General features: G+C 40.3%; 1 protein-coding gene across 2 annotated transcripts in view; it reads right to left on the bottom strand.

Annotated features, from left to right (window-relative positions):
* LOC307251409 (protein kinase C beta type) overlaps nucleotides 1–16,004 on the bottom strand; it is a 34,232-nt gene that overhangs the window by 13,990 nt on the left and 4,238 nt on the right. For both annotated transcript variants that reach the window (XM_080028777.1, XM_080028776.1), the window contains exons 3-4: nucleotides 2,729–2,811; nucleotides 578–689 (exon numbers count right to left, since the gene is read on the bottom strand). In XM_080028777.1, coding sequence (XP_079884903.1) covers nucleotides 578–689; nucleotides 2,729–2,811 — 195 coding nt within the window. The remainder of the gene's footprint in view (nucleotides 1–577; nucleotides 690–2,728; nucleotides 2,812–16,004) is intronic.

Below are 16,004 nucleotides of genomic sequence, written 5' to 3'. Positions count from 1 at the left end.
GTGTGTGTGTGTGTGTGCGTGCGTGTCTCTGAGTTTCTCGCCAAACATTAATCCGATCTACTTCTCACTTGGCGGCTGTGTTGCTGTGGACCAAAGGCAGTGCAGTGCCAAGAGTGAAGTTGTTTGGATCAGCAAATCTGTAGTAAACTGCGACAACATGGTCGAGCCAGGCCAACTTATGTCAGCATCTATCTGTACTTTATCCATAAACAAACTGTGATAGCGCAAATACATGCACATCAAAATCAAAGCACACGCACTGGTACTTTTGAACCTGTAATAATCTTTTATTTTTGCCCAATATTCACTTTTTTTAGCTCTTAAATTTGGTCTCCTCCATCTCCTGAGGGAAATAATCTTTACCACAATGTTTGTCTTTCTGCTGTTTGTTGCAGAGCAGGTAGTATACAGCGTGTTTTAGAGCTTTTTCTCAGAAAACAGACAACACTATATGAGAGCAGTGAGAGCGAATTTAAAAAAGCAGGTTGAGGTTCAAAAATGTCAAGGTTTACTAGCGGCCACTAAAGCACCGGCTTTCATTTGTGCCGCATGCTCACACAGATATTTGTGTACGTACGGTCACATTTCATGCCCTGGTGTATCAGTCCGTAGAGGAGGGAGCCACAGTGGTCACAGAAGGTCGGGCTGGAGTAAGTGTGGACCTTAAACTTGTGTTTACTTCGAGGATCCTGCAGAGGCAGAAACAAGGCAAGAAGAAAAAAATTACAATTGAAGTAAATATATTAAAGTAATGCAGGTGATCATAGCAGGTCATGCTTCGGCTCAATGTATAGACTTGAGTTGATTACCATAATAAAAACAATATAATGCCTGCTCTCCTGTGCGGGCTTTTCACTGATGATGAATCTGTCTCTGGATGGGGTTGACGTCAGGGTTCTGTTCAGGGCGGCAGTGGCGAAGTGGGTAGTGAGATCGCCTCTGGAGTGCAGGGTCGGAGGTTCGATCCCCCGTCTCCCCGCCACATGTCGAAGTGTCCCTGAGCAAGACACTGAACCCCAAATTGCTCCCGATGGTTCAGAGAGCGCCTTGCATGGCAGCTACTGCCATCGGTGTATGAATGGGTGAATGTGGTAAGATATGTAAAGCGCTTTGGGGCTGAGAAAATCGGCTAGAAGGCGCTATATAAGTCAAGTCCATTTACCATTTACCATTTCTGTGCAGACAACAGGTCAACTCCTTGCACACCAAACTGGGAATCTCCCCCCGAACTGTTGCCACTAAGTTGGAACATCACTATAGTCTACTCTAAAATATTGCTTTTTGCATAATTGTACTTAAACCAAAAAGCACATATAAACTATACTTTTGACTGTTTAGTGTATCCGTCTATTTGGGTGAGCCGATCCTATGACTAGTTCCTCCATAATAGTAAAGAGCAAAAGTGAAAAATATGCGATGATAATGACGATTATTTGGTGATATCAGAAAAATATAAAAAGACTGGAGTTACAGATATTAATTACTATCTGTTATATGACCCCATACACCAAGCTGACTCACGGGCGGGGCGCCTGCCGGCTGCGTACGCCCCCTGGTGCCTGGGCTGTGACACCTACCGTCCCATAAACCCCTAACCCGTGCCTTTGTGCTTATCAACGTGTTCTATTTGTCTGTGGCGTTATCATGTGCTTATTATGCCATGGTGGTTTTTGTACTAATCACACACTTTGCACCCATAAGGAGCAGAGTGTGAGAGTAGCATTTTTTTAACCTGTCTTTCCCTGATGTTCTCTTTATCCTTCCTACTTTAAGGGGCGCAGCGCACGCTAGACGACTCTTCAGTGTATCCCCCCTGTCTCCAATGTTTGGTTACTGTCACTCTATGTCTCTTGGCGGGGTATAACTGTAAACAGATTATCGTTGTTCTGAAACATGTACAATGACAAAATAAATCATCTTGAATCTTGAAGTGTGTGTGTGTGTGCGTGTGTGTGTGTGTGTGATTGAGAAGTTTTGGTTCATTAATTTGAGGCAACCAGGCAGCACATTTTCTCTTTACTGACATGTCTCAATATGATTTGGTGCTGACACATAATAATGACGATTATTTGGTGATATCAGAAAAACATAAAAAGACTGGAGTTACAGATATTAATTACCATCTGTTATATGACCCCATACACCAAGCTGACTCACGAAGTGTGTGTGTCTGTGATTGAGAAGTTTTGGTTCATTAACTTGAGGCAGCCAGGCAGCACATTTTCTCTTTACTGACATGTCTCAATATAATTTGGTGCTGACACCTCAGCAGGAAAAAGGACAAGAGGTTACGTGTGTGTGTGTGTGTGTGTGTGTGTGTGTGTGTGTGTGTGTGTGTGTGTGTGTGTGTGTGTGTGTGTGTGTGTGTGTGTGTGTGTGTGTGTGTGTGTGTGTGTAGGAACTAGATGGAAGTAAACAAACACCAAAAGCCAGTGCTGACCTTGCTAATGTTATTAACAAACCCCACGCATCAGGAAATCAATCACTAACCAGTGAGCAATAGCTCACTAAACCTTCAACCTGAGAACATGAGCAGAGTGGTCTGCTTCACTGCGGATCTCCTTCTTACATAGCCAAGGTTTAAATGAAACAATCTGTGTTGACCGTTTTGGAGAAGCATGTGTGTTTGTGTGTGTGTGTGTGTGTGTGTGTGTGTGTGTGTGTGTGTGTGTGTTTGTGTGTGTGTGTGTGTGTGTGTTTACTTTAATTTATTTATTTTGTTACTTACATCGGAGTCGGGTCCCTTGTCGGCCCCCGGACAGGAAAAGGTGACAAATTCATGACAGCGTTTGTGGACCACAAAACAGCACACTGTGAAAGGGATAGAGAAAAAGAAAAAAGTAATATTAAGCCCAGGCTTCTAGCAGCAACCAGGGAGGAATTAATACGGCAATTATGTGGCATTGCACAATAGGCTAAACATATTTCCTTCCTCGTTGTCCGCGTTTTTATTTTAGTTGTATTGCTTCAGTTCAGATGATTGTGTATTCCACCACAGCATGGTGGGATAATCAAACCCCATAACATTAACGCTGCTAACAGGAAGCTTCCCCACAGAGGCAGCTCTGAACAGCTGCAGACAGCACACCTGGTGATTTGACTGCTTGAAGTTAAAATCATTCAGTGAGGTCACTGACTCAAATAAATACCCTGCATACTCTCAGCTTACTGTGTAGCACATGGCTGCTGATAGACAAATACAAATAAATGCTTAAGATCTGTAAATGGATGCTCACTCACTCACTGGTAGTAAATACAGGAACACACACAAAAAAGGGTGGTTAGGTATTGTTGGGATGTATTTTAGTTCATGCCCATCTTGGGATAATTAAAGTTTTTTCTGATTCTGATTCTCTCATCCTATAAGGTTACAGCTGCGCTCAAATAATAACATAGAGAATCCACTGTAGATGGATGGGCTGTCTGAATGAAGGCCACGTGATTTGCATGTTTTTAAAATGGTTTGTGTTCAGAGCTGCATTCCTTAAGATGTTGATTTGAATCATTGTCGCCGAGGGAGGTCTAAGTTTCGCAGCTTCTGAGCTGAAGCATTGCACCACAGTAGATCATGTGAGAAGACCAGCTACGTTTTACAATCAAAATATTGTCAATCCGATATATGTATAAAACATGCCTGAAGTTTAGTTTCACTTTGGGAATTTGAATGACAAGCGCCGATGAGCTGAAATGCAAACTTTGAGTGAATGGTGACACCATTTCAGATGTGATAAATTCAAATGCGGTCATGTGTGGTTTTCAGATGTTTCACACGGAAAATAAAATTCACATTATGTCGCCACATGTGGTTGACAGGAAGTTCTCATGCCAATTATCAAAAAAAAAGTATGTACTGTATGTTTTATGTATAAGTATATTTGCTATGTGAAAACCTGAATTTCCCATGTTTTTTCAAATTGTGCATCCGTCTTCATGAACCGACATTGAATGCACATTGAATGCTGGGAAACGGCAAGAGATCCAAAATACCGTCAGTAGACAGGAGTTGAGTAGGAGTGACGGAGAGGCTTGTGTAATTTAGTCTGAAGAGGACTCTCGCTGTGAATATTCCATCACTGCTGTGCTGCTGACTATTTCATCCAAATGACAGTTGGGTCTATAAAATGTCTGACAATAGTGAAAGATGCCCAAAGCTGATGTGAGCAAATATTTTGTTTTGACAACCCATAGCCCATCTTTTGAGAAGCTAGAAACCAGGGAATGTTTTTTCCTTTTTTGCTTTTAAATGACTCAAACATTGAATTGCTCTCTAAATATCTGCATGGGCCATTTCAAAAACCTACATCTGTCGGCCACTACAGCAGAGTCGCAAGAAACACATCCATGCTTTTTACTCCCTCAGGGTTGGATGGACATAAAGTAGAATCTATCCCTTTAAAATTTTGATCAGTCTCTTCCTACGGACAGTGGCTAGAACATGACCAACATCAGAACTCCATTTAGTTAAATAGGGCACATCAGTCTTCCCTACTGTAGCCTGACTTTGTGGTTAAGCCTCATATCACTGGTATATTTTTACATACAAATCTTGCGCAGTGCTGATTTTAAAACCACTTCCACTTTGCAACGACTTTAAGCCTCAACTTACAAATGACATCAGTACGGTTTCACATTACTCCCAAAACTGACCCCACAGGATTTATAAAAAATATTATCACAAACGTTGTAACAGCCACTTCAAAACACACACACGCAGGCACACACACAAAACGCTCCCACACCGGGTGACATTAAGCTCTGGTTTAATCTTAATAATTCACATTCTCGTTACATATTTATGAGGTCCCGTAGCAACTGACTCCACGGATTTTGTAGAAGTTAAGCAACAGTGCTTGTGTGTGTGTGTGTGTGTGTGTGTGTGTGTGTGTGTGTGTGTGTGTGTCTGTGTCTGTGTCTGTGTGTGTGTGTGTGTGTGTGTGTGTGTGCGCATCACATCTTTGGACACCAGGACTATTCTATCTAGATGCACAGTAAATTTGGGTCAGTGCAGTTTTGAACTCAAAATACTGACCGATTCCACAGACACAACAGTCACTTGGGAGTAAAAATGGCAAACAGGTTGTGTAACATGATTGAACAAACTGTGAAGTGTGGCCAGAGTGAAGAGGACAATGAGAGCTGAGGACGAGTGGAAAGAGAAGAGCAAAGAAGAAAGAAAGTGAAACAGACAGAAAGAAATAGGCTGTGTGTTTGTTTGTGTGTGTGTGTGTGTGTGTGTGTGTGTGTGTGTGTGTGTGTGTGTGTGTGTGTGTGTGTGTGTGTGTGTCTGTCTGTGTCTCTCTGTCTGTGTATATGTGTGCTGGCAGAAGGGATAGGGGCACAGCTGGGTTTGAGGCAATTTGAGGGGGTGGAGAATTCATTTGTGCGTTTGCAGTGTGTCGGAAAGGCAGAAATGGAGCAGTGGAGCGAAAGAAAAACACAGGAAACAATGTAAGAAATCTCAATTTATAGCTTTTTTGGTTCATAAATCTGCTGTCATTCACACACACATAAACACTCACCTGTGCATGTGTCAACGAACGACAGGCCTAGTGACCTGCCAAGGAGGTCTTTGCTATGTTGCCTAGCAACCAAGCTGAGCCCTGCAGTCGAGTCTACATACATACACACACACACACACACACACGCACACGCACACGCACACAATGCCCCGTTTTATCGGGGACAGCGCTATCAACAAATAGGAGCCAATCATAAAAAGATCCCCAGCGATGAACAGCCAGGATGACAGCAGGACGACAGCTTCAGATCAACAGGGCATCAGGAAGTTGCCTCCATCTTGGACGACAATCAATCAGTCCACAAATCACAGATGGAGACACTCGTTATCAGCATTGAGGCCCGAATAAACTTAACATACAGAGAGTATACATCGCTACTGCACAGCTCTCTAAAGACTAAGGCTAATAATAATCAAGTCATATCGTTTAAGCCCTAATAACTGGGCTGGAACAAACATTCACGTCGGCCTAAGAGTCTCCTACTTAGTGAAAAGAGCTACACAAGTGTAGACAACCTGTCTGCCACTGTCTGTGTTTGATTGCATGCTAAGCATTCAGGGGAATCAAGTCTACTCAAATACTGAGACAGAATGTAAACAAACTGGAAAACAGCAGCAACTTACAATCAAAGAGGAAGAAGGTTTTTTCGTTGTTTTGTGTCTGTGGTGCAGAGAAAGGCCGACCTAAACCTACAAGACCGGACAAACCACAGAAAGATGGTTTCCACCACCAACTTGCACAGATGTTTTGGTCTTTGACAGTCAGGAGGGCCGAGTGTAAGTCTCGAGACGACTGAGTAAATAGATATAAAATAAACAATAGGGCTGCAACTAACAATTATTTTGATAATCGATTAATCTGTCGAGTATTTTCTCGATTATTAATCGATAAGTGGTTTGGTCAAGAAAATTTCAGAAAATGGTGAGAAATGTTGATCAGTTCTCCAAAGCCCATGTTGACGTCCTAAAAATATTGTTATGTCCAAAACACAAAGATAATTCAGATTACTGTCATAAAAGGATTAAAGAAACCAGAAAATATTCACATTTGAGAAGCTGAAAACAGAGAATTTGGACATTTTATATTAAATAGTTGGCGAATAAGTTAATAACCGATTAATAATCGATTATTCGATTAATTCTTGCAGCTCTAATAAAAAAAAACACATTTAGCCACTGGTCGGTAATCACTGGAGTTCTGGCAATAGACGACCCTGCAAGTCCCACGGGAACGCCCATTGTCATGTCTTCTTTTCCCAAAACAAACATGAATAATAGTTATGTGTTTACTTTTCAGCTTTGATGTCCTTGTTTTTAGCTGTATGTCTATTTTAATCTTTCATGTAAACTGTTGAAAATGTAGGGATCTGTCATACTGAGAGCAACTTAAAACTGGGGTCAAATTCCTTGTATGTGTTTAAACTTCACACACATACTGTACAAGCTGATTCTGATTCCCGGATAGGTCATTTCAGGGAAGAACAGCCAACAAGATCAAGCTTTGAACATTAGTAATAATGGAAATTAATCACAATCAACATATTTTCATTGTTAATTTATTCTTCATTCCCAACCCACAACACACTGCATATTTTCTCCAGAGGTATTACAACCTAGTCAGTCCCTGTGACATCTGCCATTTGTAAAGATCTGTTGACTATAGTTCACCATTGAGGCTCTCACTGATGAGAAGGCACAGCGCTGTGGACAGGCGTACTCTAAAAAAATATGTGTTGGCCACAACTGCAGCAGCACCAATGTATCTTGTAATCAATATCTTAAACTGGCTAGTCTATTGTACAATCAATAACAAAGATACTACTCAATCTACAGTGACTCAATCAATGAGCAGGATAACAGCTGACCACAGCTTTGATCCAATCAATAACAATGACAAGCTCGATTATCTTGCTTTCTTCCTATATTTGAGTCTTTGGTTCTAATCATTGAGGTTGTAAGTTAACAGATGCAAAGGCAAGATTGACAATTATATATTTGCATCTGATCCATTGTATGTGTCTGCTGTGACTGCTGTTGAAAATCAGACTATGACTGATGCCAGAGAATCAAGGCATGACAAATTTGTTTGCTACATCATCAGGTATCCAGTACTGGGGCTGAACAATTAATCAATTTCCAATCAAATTTCCATTTGAAACAATGAAACGGCTGTGAATTTAGGATCTACAGTACATAGCGGTATTACCCAGAGTTCAAGCGGCTGAGTCAAAGAGTATACGAATTCATGCCGTCCTGCTTGTGTGACAGTCATGCTCACTAATCAAAAAATGGCCCAAGGCGATTGTGTGTGTATGTCTGTGTGTGCGCGTGTATATATATACAGTCATATGAAAAAGTTTGGGAACCCCTCTCAGCCGGCATTATAATTGACTCTGCTTTCACACAAAAAAGATAAAAGTGGTACGTCTTTAATTTACCAGGAACAGCTAAGTACTGGGATGTTTTCCAAACAAAGATTTTTTGAAAAGCAGTATTTAGTTTTATGAAATTAAGTAAAATGTGAAAAACTGGCTGTGCAAAAATATGGGAACCCTTGTGGTCTTGCTGATTTTAATGCATGTAACAACATGTAAAACTGAGGACTTTAAACACAAAATTGGTTGGATTATGTTGTTAAGCCTTGAACCTCATATAAAGGTCTGTTTAATCATGATAAAAGGTATTTTAGGTGCCTAAATGCAAGTTCTACTTCTCTTTGACTCTCTGCAGAAGTGAGACAGAATGCGATCATCAAAACAGCTCCCAAAAGATCTTAAAAACAAAGATTATTCATTGTCATGGTTTAGGGGAAGGCTACAAGAAGCTTTCCCAAAGGTTTCAATTGTCAATTTCTACTGTAAGGAACGTTGTCAGGGAATGGAAGGACACAGGCACAGTTGCAGTTAAACCCAGGTCTAGCAGACCAAGAAAAGTACAAGAGCGGCATATGCGGCGGATTGTGAGAATGGTTGCACACAACCCAAAGATCACCTCCAAAGACCTGCAAGAACATCTGGCTGCAGATTGTGTATCTGTACATGGTTCTACAATTCAGTGCAATTTGCACCAAAACATCTGTATGGCCGGGTGATGAGAAGGAAGCCCTTTCTGCGCCCACGCCACAGATACAGTTGCATGGAGTATGCAAAAGCTCATTTAGACAAGCCAGCTTCATATTGGAAGAAAATGCTTTGGACTGATGAGACAAAAATTAAGTTATTTGGTCTTTATTAAAAGCAGATGTTTTGGTGCAAATTGCGCTGAATTGTTGAACGATGTACAGATACACAATCTGCAGCCAGATGTTCTTGCAGGTCTTTGGAGGTGATCTGTGGGTTGTGTGCAACCATTCTCACAATCCTCCACCTATGCCGCTCCTGTTTTTTTCTTGGTCTGCCATGCCTGGGTTTAACTGCCACTATGCCTGTGTCCTTCCATTTCCTGACAACGTTCCCTACAGTCGAAATTGACAATTGAAACCTTTGGGAAAGCTTCTTGTAGCCTTCCCCTAAACCATGACAATGAACAATCTTTGTTTTTCAGCTCTTTTTGGAGCTGTTTTGATGATCCCATTCTGTCTCACTTCAGCAGAGAGTCAAAGAGAAGTGCAACTTGTATTTAGGCACCTAAAATAAATGTTCTCATGCTTAAACAGACATTTCTATGAGGTTCAAGGCTTAACAACATAATCCAACCAACTTTGTGTTTAAAGTCATCAGTTTTACATGCTGTTACAGGCATTAAAATCAACAAAACCACAAGGGTTCCTATATTTTTGCACAGCCAGTTTTTCACATTGTATTTTATTTCATACAACCAAATACTGCTTTTCAAAAAATCTTTGTTTGGAAAACATCCCAGTACTTAGCTGTTCCTGGTAAATAAAAAGACATACCACTTTTATATTTTTTTTGTGAAAGCAGAGTCAATTATAATGCCGGCTGAGAGGGGTTCCCAAACTTTTTCATATGACTGTATATATATATATATATATATATAACTGCTGTCAGTTTAACGCGTTATTAACGGCGTTAACGCAAACCCATTTTAACGGCGTAAATATTTTTATCGCGCGATTAACGCTCGTCATGGCCTAGGAAACGTTGTGGTTTTTTCACAAGCTGTTGAATCAACTAGTAATGTTAGAACAACTGAAACACCACAAACTATACATATGGCTCGCATTTAAGTTACTGTCAATTCAAACGGAACATGTTCTACAGCGTAATTTCACATTAAAATCATTTAACTCGCAAAACGTCAAGATTGTTATTTGCCCTGAATTGCAAATTATGATATTTTAGAAGAAATACACTGAATTACAATGGTGTAGACATCATTGTAATTCAGTGTATTTCTTCTTAAATATCATAATTAGAATGGGTGTGATAAGAGCATTAAAATGGGAAAAAATGATGGGACAAAAAGAAGTCAAGGGACATTCAGGCTAGAATAAATAAAAATGCGATTAATCGCGAGTTAACTATGACATTAAAATCGCGAGTTAACTATGACATTAATGCAATTAAATATTGTAATCGTTTGACAGCACTAATATATATATATCATATTATATAATATAATATTTAATCGCGATTTTAGAAGAAATATACTGAATATATATATATATATATATACACTGAATATATATATATATATATATATATACACTGAATATATATATATATACACTGAAATATATATATATATATGTGCTCACGAACAAATGCATAAAAACGCAAGGAAAATGTTACATTTGTGGTATGGTATAATGGCCTAAAGCAGTGCTTCTCAATTACTTTCTGTCATGCCCCCCCTAGGAGACTGAAATTTTTTCGCGACCCCCCTAAATTGAAATACTATTGAGAACCTGCTAATATTTATTTATTTATCTGTATAAGAGTTATATATGAGTTTGAGTTGCTAGCACCAGCATTCTGCATACAATCACCTTATTATTAAAATAGATTAATAACATTTGCTGACATCTGCAACATCTTAAAACAATTTCCAAGTTTATTAACTCAATTTGTAACATTTAAACAAGACCGTTCAGTCTGTGTGAATCTCAAAACACAGAAACAAGAGCAACTGATTCTCTGGGGTTTTCATTTAATTAATGACATTTTTAAACAGTAAACATTGGTCACTTGTCAGTCAGCTTCATCAGCTTATTCCCTTTCAAAAATATATATGACTTAAATAAAAATAAAATGAAATAAACATTACTCTTTGTGTGCAACATTTGCAACAATATTTAATGTACAATTTGCATACTTTCCCTGAACATAACACAAGACATTAAAAAAGCCTTGAACCCTGAACTATTTGAAACTGGCAGCTACATCAGTTTGAGCTTTTTTAATATAACTAAATTCACCTTCACAATTATTTTGAACTTATTTCCCTATTTGTCTGTTTTATATGAACACATTCTGCTTATAATACACAAAAATACAATTTGCTCTGTATTTTAGTGGCTGCAGTGAGCCCTCTTTGCAGTGCACATCATTCCAAATCTGGGCTTCAAACTTGATACTGCTACTCTTAACTCTTGCTCAATGTTAAGCTGGGACCTGTACTTTGTCTTGAGTGCAGCAACAGTGGAAAAGCCCATCTCACACAGATAGGATGTGGCAAAGGGTAGTAAGATGTTGACAGCCTTCTGTCCAATGAGTGGATACTCCCTTTCCACACCCAGCCAGTACTCACTCAGTGTCTGCGATGCAAACTTCAGCCTCAGGGTGGAGTCACAAGACATGTCGATCAGCTGGTCCTCTTCTGCAGAGCTGAATTCAACAGGAGCTGTCGCGCTGAATGGATCCCTCACCCAGTCATACTGAGAGCTGTCACCAGGGAAGTATTTTTTAAAGAATCCATTTAGGGATGAGATGTGTTGCCTCAGACATGGAATCACTGTGGTCACATCACAGTCATTAAGTCCAGCAAACTCACTCATGTTCTCAAATGGAGAAGTATTTCCCTGGTCAAGTCGCTTGCCCCACGTCTCCAGCTTGCGAGTGAAGGCACTGATTTTGTCTGTGAGGTCTGGGAGGTGTTTGTCTCTGCCTTGAAGTTGTAAGTTTAGCTCATTTAGCTTTCCAAAAATGTCACTCAGGTAGGCCAGTTTCAGCAGAAAGTCTTCTTCACCGAACTTGTTTTCCCCTTGATACGTGCGCTCCTGCTCCAAAAAAACCCTGATTTCATCTCTGAGCTCATACACTCGTGACAAAACTTTGCCTCGCGACAGCCACCGTGCTTCGCAGTGAAATAGAACAGCTTTGTGGTCTGCACCCATGTCTTCACAGAGAGCAGAGAAGAGTCGTGCTTTCAGTGGTCTTGTTTTGATGAAGTTTACAACGCTGATGACGTGCGTTAAAACCTCATTTAGTTCGGGGCTGAGCTGCCGGGACGCAAGTGCCTCCCTGTGAATGACACAGTGTGTCCACTTCGCATTCGGCGATTCCCGCCTGATGAGGGCTTGCAGCCCGTTCCGCGTTCCCGCCATGGCCTGCGCTCCATCACTGCACACTCCGACACAGTTCTCCCACTTGAGCCCGTTCTCATTTAGGTGCTCATCCAGCAGCTTGAAGAGCTCATCAGCTGTTGCTCTTGTTCGTACATATTTACAAAAGAGCAGGTCTTCATGCATTGACCCTGACATGTCAAAACGGACATAAGCAATAAACAAACAGTCCCTATTGCTGTCAGTGGCTTCGTCCATTTGTATGGCAAAACGTTTGTCTGTTAGATGTTCTGTGAGTTGTTCTTGGAGGTCGTGTGAAATGTCAGATATACGTCTCCCAATCGTGTCATTGGAAAGAGGGATAGTTTTCAGTGTCTCAGCACTTTTCTCACCCAGCATGATTGTGACCATGTCCAATGCTGCCGGGAGTATAAGCTCCTCTGCGACCGTGTGAGGTTTTTTGCACCTTGCGATGTGGTAGGCAACTTTGTAAGAGGCTAATTGTGCATTTTTGTTGACTGATACCGCGCTCACAAAAGTACCGGCCTGTTGGCGATACTCATTGAGTTTTCGGTGAAAAAACTCCAGTGGCTTATCTATACAACTGGGATGTAAAGTCTCCAGGTGCCGCTTTAATTTGTTTGGTTTCATGCTCTCTGCTGCCAGAGTCTTGAGACACAGTAAACACACAGGTCTGTCTTCATTTGCGACCGTTTTCACGGTAAATCCAAGGGCTAAATAGGCTTCATCGTATTTTCTGGTTTTATTGAGTTTTTGCCGGTTACCATCACTTTTTTCCCCCTCTGATGCCTCCGCCGTTTTTCTTTTTCCTCCTGTCAGAAACTTCTCCATCTCTCCTCCTCTGTCAGCTCTGTTTCTTTAAAGGTCCGCTAGCATCACACCCACATTTCAGTGTAGGTATACTTCTTCTACTGGGTTTATTAGTTTGAGCACTGCTGCCACCTAGTGACTGGAGGCTTGTTCATCTTTCGAGCTTGAATAAAGAAACCGAGTCCTTCTGTCATGACTTTGTAAGATCTAAATTCTGTTACACTTCTGACCCTTGGTATAATGTTTATTTTAAAAAAAAAATATATATTAAAAAAAAAAAAAAAACGTAAAAAAAAAAAAAAAAAAAAAAAAAAAACACTAAATCCCCCCTGCCGCTCGCGCCCCCCCTGAGACCCCACCGCGACCCCCCAGGGGGTCGCGCCCCACCATTTGAGAAGCACTGGCCTAAAGCAACGTTGGACGATTCAGTGAGCATTTGAGGTTTGACACGATAGAAGTGGATCTAAAGAAGATATTGCATAAGGCCTGTCGTGATACAGTCGCCACATCACAAGGCAACACAACAAACACATACTTCAGCACTGGAAACATCAGCGCAGGCAGCTATTTGAAGAATGTGTGGCCTGATGCTTCAGCCCAGTCAAGTAAACAAATGAAATGACTATTTTAGAGTGGCATGCGATTGTTACTCCGTGTGAATAGGGCTTGAGAAGGCGTTGTGAGGTAACCAAAGCCATTTAAACTACCTCACAAAGACATGGGGTGTATTAACATTGTGACAACATGAATATTGAACTGAAACTTTACTTCAGAAAATGATATCGCAAATCAAATCGAAAAACCCGTTAGAAAAATCACAATAACATATTTTCCACAAATCGTTCAGGCCTTGCAATACTTTACTTTATACTGTTTTAAGATTGAATATGTGCAAGACTCATGAAATTCACACAGGCCTGGGCTGGTCTTTGTGTTTAATGCTTAGTAGCTAAACAAAGATAGTTCACGTGTTAAACATTATATACATGCTTCATATCAGCATGAGTTGCCATTGTTAGCATGTAAGCATTTAGCTCTAGCCTGACAGAGCTGCTAGTGTGGCTGTGGACTCCTGAAAAAACTGAATAAGTCTAAAGTAGCCACACTCTACTGTTTTATAACAATGATAATACATTTTATTTGTATAGCGCTTTCAATGTATTCAAAGACGCTTTACATTACACAGTAAAACCAGGACATTAAAAGCAAGTGAAGTGTAGTATTATTAGCCAAATCTGAAGAGGTGGGTTTTGATCAGTGATTTGAATGTGTTCTGGGGCCGTATTCACAAAACATTTTATCTTAGCGCTAAGAGTACTCCTAAGGAGCACTAAAAGTTCTTAGTAAGGAGTAATTTCTTAAAACCTATTCACAAAGCTGATAAGACCAACTTTTACTAAGGAATGGGAGGGACTCCTTAGCTAAGACTAGAGGGCGGTGTTGACCCTGTTGCTATGGATGATGTCATGTTCATACCTTCTATGCCCACAGTGATTGGCTGAGAGGGAATGAGAGCTAAGAGTGAATTTATGATGGAAACACTGTGGGAGATATCCATATCGTGTCGCTGTATTAAAGTAAAGAGTTTTTATATACAATTAATGACAAGTGACACTGATTTAACATGAAACCAAGATACTGCAGGGTTTCCCACACATTTGTTCACAATTAACCTACAATAGCGCCACATAGGTCCATTCATTTTAAATTTTACAATGATTTGAATCGGAAAAAATATCCTCATTGAACAGCTGCACGCCATGCACTCTCACTGTATTTCTCTCAATGGCGGACTATGCAGCAATAGTCAGACAGCGACAAACCAGGAAATTCACAATTTAGAAACAACAGCCGGCAAAATCGTGAAGTGCATGAGGAAGGAAAAAGGCGAGACGCGCAACTATACAGTAGCGGACCTGTGGAACGGAGGAGATGCTGGGAAGCGCCACATATAGGCCTACTCTAGTAGGAAATTAAACCCAAACGTGACACCAACAGTAACTTTCAGTGCATCGTAAACCCAAAGCAACTGCAGGAAAAGGAACTTAATAAATATTCTAGTCTATACTTTCTAAATATAGCTTTACTAAGATCATTAAACCCTTACAGCTATTAAAGGTACCTTTTTATAAAGCTCACTAGCATTAAATCTCTCCAAAACACCATCAAATGGTTGTCTGTGATTTACTCTTAGTGACTTAGGAGTCCTCTCGAGGACTCCTAGCTTTTTATAGATTTAGGAGCTAGTTTTAGCGCTAAAATGCTTTGTGAATTACACTTATCTTAAAAAGTTAGGAGTCCTAAAATTAGGAGTGAAACGCCCCTTATTTTTGAGAGTTACTCCTAAATCAGCACGTTAGGACCTACTCTTAGCCTTAAAATGTTTTGTGAATACGGCCCCAGGTCAGTAAAGTCAAGTCAAAGTCAAGTGTGTTTCAGTAGGGAGTTATGTTTTTGGCTCATGTCTCTCAAAATGCATCCTGATGGACTGATAACACTGAGACCTTAGATTTAGCCTATATAACTTTCACACTAGAGGCGTTTTGACATGTCACAGTAAGAAAAAAAATACAGATGCAAATAATAAAATGAATGATGGCCGAATTCCATTGAGCTGCTTCAGTTTCAGGGTCCTGGCTGGTATTGTGCACGCTGGCTCACTATCACACTGGCATGTTTGGTACATCCGAATAGAACTGAGCCAGTAATTATGTTAGTTAGTATGAACTTCTGGGCTTTTCCTATATAACAAGTTAAAAAATGGAAAGGTAATAATACCCTCTGCCAGAAACTGCTTTCTTGATTAAATGTTTTAATTTACCATTTCGTTTTTAAAAAGTGTAAAAAGTGTTTTCAAAACCAGGAAAAAACCTTCTTGTTAAACTTTCCACCTCATCTCATCTGATATGATCACTGGATATACAAATTCACCTTGTGACCCCGGCTACAAAACACTGATCTTTAGCAGGAAATGACACAAGGGTAACTTCCTATATTTGCTATCGGTGCACACAGACACAGGTGTGAACGTAGACAAATGACTATGTCAATAAAGAGAAAAGCTAAAGGCAGGAAAGAAAGAAGAGAAATATTTACCTGCAAAACAGGTATTCAAACACACCCACAATGCCCAAGAAGATACATTTACCACACCATCACATTCACAAAGTAATCTGCTCTGCTGCACGT

This window comes from Ammodytes marinus, assembly GCF_949987685.1.
Source record: "Ammodytes marinus genome assembly, chromosome: 6".
Lineage (NCBI taxonomy): Eukaryota > Metazoa > Chordata > Actinopteri > Uranoscopiformes > Ammodytidae > Ammodytes > Ammodytes marinus.
The sequence above is the reverse complement of the archived record's forward strand: the minus strand, read 5'-3'. Positions and strand labels throughout refer to the sequence as shown.